Genomic DNA, 7,500 nt, shown 5'->3' with positions numbered 1-7,500 from the left:
CAGATCTCAGACAGAACGGAGCGACCTGGTCACCGGCAGAAACGTCACTGGTGGCTGTACGAGAGCACAGCGACACCCCGAAGCGCGTGTAAAAAAAAAAAAGATTTTCACATGTGAGCACTTAGCATTTTAAACCAGCCCCAAAAACGACAGAGATCTGTTTTGGTTTCTTCTCCAAGAGGCGTGTTTTGGAGGTTGTCAGGCCAGCACAGAGCTACCGGTATTCCTTCAGAAACTAAGGTAGGCTGTGACAACTGGGGGCTGTTTGATATTTCATTCAGGCAATGTAACAGTAAAGTCGACCTAAATTCCGAATGCTGTTCGTTCGTCGCTGGACCGTCATCTCCAAACTCGTGTCTGTAATGCCACAATTCTCAAGGAGCAGCGCGCCTTTGGGCTAATCCCAATTCTCATTCATCAAATATCGTTTCTCCACCAAACCGAGGATCTGATATTGTAGACGTCTGTCTGTATAAAAAGGTTGTTTACTTTGCTGGGTTTGATGTCATTGAGCTTGTTTGTTGCTGGATAAACCAACAGGGTATCGAGCTTTCTAGTAAATAAACACGCCGCCCATAAACTTTCACGAATTGAAGAAGGAATACCCTACAGCCGTGGAAAAATGAACTATTTGGTTTGACTGGAATACCCAACGGATCTGAAGAGACTCCAGTGCGTCTGCAGGATGTTCAGGCGAGGTAAGCAATTCTTTGTTGCCCCCTTTTCATATTTTCACTTGGTAATAGCGCCGTATTAGTGCTTTATATCGAGCAAAACATCTGGACTGTTCTAACCTTGGGAACAGTGGAGTGTTTGTCTTTGACTGGCTGCGTGTGTTTGTGTTGATACAGTGAGTGTCTGGGTCTGTATGGTGGTTTGGATAAACTACTTTGATATGAAATTAGAGACACCTCGTCGTGATGTGGGCATGTCCAGTTTGTGTGGTGTGAGCTTGGACCAAGGCTCTGCGCTTAAACTTGCCTAAGCGAGGTTTGTGTCTTTGGTGTGAATTAAATATTTATACATATCACGTAACATTATTCTTAAAAATAGAAGAGTACTGCCGCAGTGCAGTTGACGAGGCTTTCAGCGGCTTCGCGCCGGCAGGGTTGCTCGTCTTGGAGGGGAAATTGAGCGGCTCAGCTCCAAGCAGCTGTGGCGACGGGTCTATTTATTCCTTTAGGATCAGTGAGTTTGGAGTCAGCCTCCAGGGCATTCGCTTATGACTATTCACGGTACCCGCTGAAGCCGCTGAAAAGGGTCCCAGTGGCCGACAAAAGTTATCGTGTATTACCACAATGTTATTCACATGACTCAATAGCATCTGCATTAGGTCTCATTATAATGAAAACGAAAGAGCAATTTCCAGTCCACTTTCGTGTTTCTGACGAATTGAAAATAATCATTAGTAAAACATTCAAATCAATCCATAACCTACTTTAGGGGCAGGTTGGAACAGCTCAGCTTCCGTGGGATTAGACTAGGCAGGCGACGGGCACGGATCTTTGCCACAGCGTGGTGCTAAGTTCCTCTACCGCACGGAGACAGAGGGAAACATCAAACACGGATCCGCTTATTTTTCTCTGTCTAAAGCAGTGTTTGTTATTGACGATTTATCTACACCTATTTTCTACACATTTGCATTCAAAGTGGCCGGAAGCTAAGTGTTGGAGCTCTCCGTGGTTCTGATATTGATAAATGACGCGTCGTTATGGCGTTCTGTTGCTGAACGGCACATGCCACTAACACATAGCGTGGCTAAAGGCTCTTTGATGTAAACTCCTTGCCTAGGACATGTGTTTGAATATCCTGTGTGGTTGGAGACTGCTGTGTTTGTCCAGTTGGTTTAGAAGGGAGCCCGTGTCTGAGTAGGAGTCAGTCCCAGAGTGCTGCTTTGGATAAATGTGTATGAAGTGGTTTTATGTAAGTGGCTCTGAAATACAGTTTGAACTGCAATCTTAGTCTGGGATTGGACAGTAACACAGTGAGCGTGATGTTGTTGAGTGCTCAGGATTCTGGATACATCAGCTCTTCTGTGTGTGTGTGTGCGTCTCTCTCTCTCTCTCTCTCTGTGTGTGTGTGTGTGTGTGTGTGTGTGTCTCCTCTCTCTCTCTCTCTCTCTCTCTCTCTCTCTCTCAGTCTCTCTCTCTCTCTCTCTGTCTGTGTGTGTGTGTGTGTGTGTGTGAGAGAGAGAGAGAGAGAGAGATATTCCACAGGACCACATCTCACATTCCATACAGATGACATGCATGCACATTTAATACATATGTGTGATGTTGAAAAACATTTTTGACACATTGTCTTGGGGTCATAGTTGGTGTGTGACTGAATATGTGAAGAAACCCAACCTCAAACGGCCTTGCTGCCTTGCTGCCATGTGCTTGGCTCTCTCCCACCATGTCAGGTGGCTTCACTGGGCTTGTTCTGTTTTGTGACCATATGTCGGCTCCTGATAGGAACCTACACACACAACAGCAATTGCACCGCCTTCCGTTTGGCCGAACTACAGGGAGCAACGCTATATAGAATACAACTTCTCCAATGAAATGTATGTTATTGTGTTTCATGTGGCAAAGGTGCTGTGGCAGCAGACAGTTATTCACCATGACACTGAGAGGCAGAAATAGAGAGAGAGGGGGGTAGAGAGAAAGACGAAGGGAGAGGGGGATAAAGACAGATGTTGATTCAGGGGGGAAAGTGATGGAGAGAGAGGTAGAGGTGGACAGAGAGAGAGAGAGAGGGGGGTATAGAGAAAGACGGAGGGAGAGGGGGTTAAAGAGAGATGTTGATTCAGGGGGAAAAGTGATGGAGAGGTAGAGGTGGAGAGAGAGATAGAGAGTTCTTGAATTTCCCCTGGGGATCAATAAAGTATCTATCTATCTATCTATCTATCTAGAGAGGGGGGGGGGGGGGCAGAGCAGCACAAAGATGCTGAGGAAGGATGAGGAAGAGATTGAGAGAGAGATATGTGTGTGTGTGAGTGAGAGAAAGAGAGAGAGTGTGTGTGAGTGAGAGAAAGTGTGTGTGTGTGTGTGAGAGAGACAGAGGGGGGCACTGCAGAGAGAATGAGAAAAAGAGACACAGATGTAGAGAGACAGGAAGGCAGATGTAAAGAGAGCGAAGGAAAGAGAGGGCTGGAGGGAAAGAGAGAGAGAGGAAGGAGGGAGGGAGGGAGCTGGTGTCCTGTGGTGCGGGCCGTTTTAAGTGCTGCCACTGGACCCCCGAGCTGCCGGACTGTTTGTTCTTCATTACAGACCCGACAGCGTTGTGTCTCTGTTTCAGCGGATGGAGGGAGGGAGGGAGGGAGGAGAGTGGGAGACGAGAAGAGGAGAGAGAAGAGAGAGAGGAAGGAGAGTGAACAAGTGAGGGAGAGACAGGGGAAAAAAGAGAGAGAGAGAGAGAGAGAGAGAGAGAGATAAAGAAAAAAGAAAAAGTGGAGAGGGGCAGAAAGAGAGACTCCTGATAGGGCAGAGATTTGGAAAGACAGGGGGTGGTGGGGGTGGAGGGGGTGGAGGTGTGTGGGGGTGGTGGTGGTGGAGGGGTGTGTGGGGGTGGTGGTGGTGGAGGGGTGTGTGGGGGTGGTGGGGGTGGTGGGGTGTGTGTGGGGGTGGTGGTGGTGGAGGGGTGTGTGGGGGTGGTGGGGGTGGTGGGGTGTGTGTGGGGGTGGTGGGGGTGGTGGGGGTGGAGGGGTGTGTGGGGGGTGGTGGGGGTGGTGGAGGGGGTGGAGGGGTGTGTGGGGGTGGTGGTGGTGGAGGGGTGTGTGGGGGTGGTGGTGGTGGAGGTGTGTGTGGGGGTGGTGGGGGTGGTGGTGGTGGAGGGGTGTGTGGGGGTGGTGGTGGTGGAGGTGTGTGTGGGGGTGGTGGTGGTGGAGGGGTGTGTGGGGGTGGTAGCGGAGCAGAGTGGAGTGGATGTTTGTTTTTGAAAGTGAAATGTGCAGAGCATGAATCAGCTCCCATTAGGAGAACCCACACAGGAGGCAGTCACACTCTCACACACACACACACACACACAGGAGGCAGTCACACACACACACACACACACACACACACACACACACACACACATACAAAAGAGGCAGTCACACTCAGGCCTGGGGCAGCCAGGGGGCTCTAAGGAGATACCACACACACACGTGCACACACACACACACACACACACACACACACACACACACACGTGCACACACACACACTCACACACACACACACACACTCTCTCACAAACACACACACACACACACAATAACACACACACACACACACAATAACACACGCACACACACACACACAAACACACACACACACACACACACACACACACACACACAGCGTAAACACGTGTACACAGCCCAGGAACAGGCCTGGATTGTGTGTGTGTGTGTGTGTGTGTGTGTGTGTGTTACATGCATACACAGAATTGTTTGGAGTGCACACGTATGCATATTATACATAGAACTGTTTGGAGTGCACATAGCACATAAGGAGCATCTGAGGGAAGCGAGCTACTTCTGTCTTCTCTACCCAGAGTCCGTGCCCACAGACAGCGCTGTCTTCTCTACCCAGAGTCTGTGCCCACAGACAGCGCTGTCTTCTCTACCCAGAGTCCGTGCCCACAGACAGCTGGTTCCAGACACTTGTTGTACGCGGCTGTATTGTGGGAAACACACCTAGCAGGAGCGCGAGTGCTGGGAGGAAGACTGCTCAGAGATTAGTGACGGCTTAGCAGCAGAAGCAAACCTACTGTCTTTCTTCCTCCTTCTCTCTCTCTCCATCTCTCTCTCTCTTTCTCTCCGTCTGTCTGTCGGTCTGCCTCTCCCTCTCTCTCTCTCTCTCTCTCTGTTCCTCCTGAGTGTTTCCAAAGACGCGGGCGAAGCCGCGGGGTCCCACAGCGGGGCGGCGGCTCTGTGTTGGAGCGCGCGTTCGTGTTCGTGTTCGTGTTCGTGTTCCGTAAGAGGGATTATGCACTGAGCTGGCTGAGGCGGCCTGGAGATGGAGATGTGAGAAGAGCGGGGGGGGGGGGGGGGGGGGGGGCGCAAGGGAAGTAAGGCAGGTGTGTGTGTGTGTGTGTGTGTGTGTGTGTGTGTGTGTGTGGTGATAAGTAAAGTAAAGTAAATCAAAACAACTCACTTTTCCAGGTAGAGGAGGGATATATAGGAGGATGATGGTGAGGAGGTGTCAGGAGAGTAAGTAGGGTAGTGGTGAGGAGGTGTAGGGTAGTGGTGAGGAGGTGTAGGGTAGTGGTGGGGAGGTGTCAGGAGAGCAGTAGGGTAGTGGTGAGGAGGTGTAGGGTAGTGGTGGGGAGGTGTAGGGTAGTGGTGGGGAGGTGTCAGGAGAGCAGTAGGGTAGTGGTGAGGAGGTGTAGGGTAGTGGTGGGGAGGTGTAGGGTAGTGGTGGGGAGGTGTAGGGTAGTGGTGGGGAGGTGTCAGGAGAGCAGTAGGGTAGTGGTGAGGAGGTGTAGGGTAGTGGTGGGGAGGTGTAGGGTAGTGGTGGGGAGGTGTCAGGAGAGCAGTAGGGTAGTGGTGAGGAGGTGTAGGGTAGTGGTGGGGAGGTGTAGGGTAGTGGTGAGGAGGTGTAGGGTAGTGGTGAGGAGGTGTCAGGAGAGTAATTAGGGTAGTGGTGGGGAGGTCTAGGGTAGTGGTGAGGAGGTGTAGGGTAGTGGTGAGGAGGTGTCAGGAGAGTAAGTAGGGTAGTGGTGGGGAGGTGTAGGGTAGTGGTGAGGAGGTGTCAGGAGAGCAGTAGGGTAGTGGTGGGGAGGTGTAGGGTAGTGGTGAGGAGGTGTCAGGAGAGTAAGTAGGGTAGTGGTGAGGAGGTGTAGGGTAGTGGTGAGGAGGTGTCAGGAGAGTAAGTAGGGTAGTGGTGGGGAGGTGTAGGGTAGTGGTGAGGAGGTGTCAGGAGAGCAGTAGGGTAGTGGTGGGGAGGTGTAGGGTAGTGGTGAGGAGGTGTCAGGAGAGCAGTAGGGTAGTGGTGGGGAGGTGTAGGGTAGTGGTGGGGAGGTGTAGGGTAGTGGTGAGGAGGTGTAGGGTAGTGGTGAGGAGGTGTCAGGAGAGCAGTAGGGTAGTGGTGAGGAGGTGTAGGGTAGTGGTGAGGAGGTGTCAGGAGAGCAGTAGGGTAGTGGTGGGGAGGTAATATCATATTGTTTATATTATTTCAAATGCCTAAAGGACACTCACAATTTATTTGGCTTTAGCAGCAGTACAAAGACAGTAATGCACAAGAGCACCTTAAAAACACTGAGCTTAACGTTTTGTAAACAAAAGCGTGTCTATAAACTGTCTTCTAAATAAACTTTCAGCACACATACAATGTTGCCAATGCCTCGTAGGCCTACCCTCAGTAACTTTGCAACAATCAGTTTATTAACCTAGCATTAGTTATAAGTATGTCAGTGTCAATCAATACCATTAAAACAGTGGTTAGTGGTGTTCGTTGGTTATTAAAAAAAATATATATATATATATATATATATATATATATATATCAGCGCAATGTATGATTTCAATCCGTGTTATTTGCTATTGTGGAACGATTTTTTCAGATACCTCACAACCGTGTATAAACTTCCGCTCAATATTTGAGTCTGAAGCATAGGCAGTAAAAGAAGGTCTCGCGGGGGAAAGACTACAACCGTAAACAGACCCCCTTTTCGTTTCCGGTAGTGCAGTGATATCAAGGAGCAATGAGTCTTCCAACAGAAATCAATGGGATTTTAAAAAATGGCAAATAAAACACGACAGAAACTGTATTTCGCTACACAACTTGTTTTGGAACATCAACTAACATCACTAACCACTCAGTGAGTTGCACAGTTTTAAAAACGAACGTTAAGGGTTGTTTTAAGGACATGTTTGTGCATGCCCATAGCCAGCCACTCTGAAACAGTCAAAGGCAATTCAAAACGAGTCAGAAAGTCGAGACAGGACCCATCGTCAAAACTTCGGTGTCCACCACTCTAGTTCATCCAAAACAAACCAGAAAAGGATTAAATAACGGAATTATCCTTTAAGTACAGTAATGAAGCAGTTCTACTTCGTTATTATACATCTCTGCAGGAGAGCAGTAGGGTAGTGGTAAGGAGGTGTAGGGTAGTGGTGAGGAGGTGTAGGGTAGTGGTGAGGAGGTGGTGGGGAGGTGTCAGGAGAGCAGTAGGGTAGTGGTGAGGAGGTGTAGGGTAGTGGTGAGGAGGTGTAGGGTAGTGGTGAGGAGGTGTCAGGAGAGCAGTAGGGTAGTGGTGGGGAGGTGTAGGGTAGTGGTGGGGAGGTGTAGGGTAGTGGTGAGGTGTAGGGTAGTGGTGAGGAGGTGTCAGGAGAGCAGTAGGGTAGTGGTGGGGAGGTGTAGGGTAGTGGTGGGGAGGTGTCAGGAGAGCAGTAGGGTAGTGGTGAGGAGGTGTAGGGTAGTGGTGAGGAGGTGTAGGGTAGTGGTGAGGAGGTGTCAGGAGAGCAGTAGGGTAGTGGTGAGGAGGTGTAGGGTAGTGGTGAGGAGGTGTAGGGTAGTGGTGAGGAGG

The 7,500-nt window shown here is 50.1% G+C and overlaps 1 protein-coding gene across 1 annotated transcript in view; it reads left to right on the top strand.

Annotated features, from left to right (window-relative positions):
- LOC121709991 (reticulon-4 receptor-like 1) overlaps positions 1 to 7,500 on the top strand; it is a 98,860-nt gene that overhangs the window by 19 nt on the left and 91,341 nt on the right. The window contains exon 1 of the mRNA XM_042093767.1: positions 1 to 698. This exon is cut by the window's left edge and continues 19 nt beyond it. Within this exon, the coding sequence (XP_041949701.1) occupies positions 686 to 698 (13 nt within the window). The 5' untranslated portion in view covers positions 1 to 685. The remainder of the gene's footprint in view (positions 699 to 7,500) is intronic.

The sequence above is a fragment of the Alosa sapidissima genome, chromosome 5 (assembly GCF_018492685.1).
Source record: "Alosa sapidissima isolate fAloSap1 chromosome 5, fAloSap1.pri, whole genome shotgun sequence".
Taxonomy (NCBI): Eukaryota; Metazoa; Chordata; class Actinopteri; order Clupeiformes; family Clupeidae; genus Alosa; species Alosa sapidissima.
This window is presented reverse-complemented; position numbering and strand designations above follow the sequence as displayed.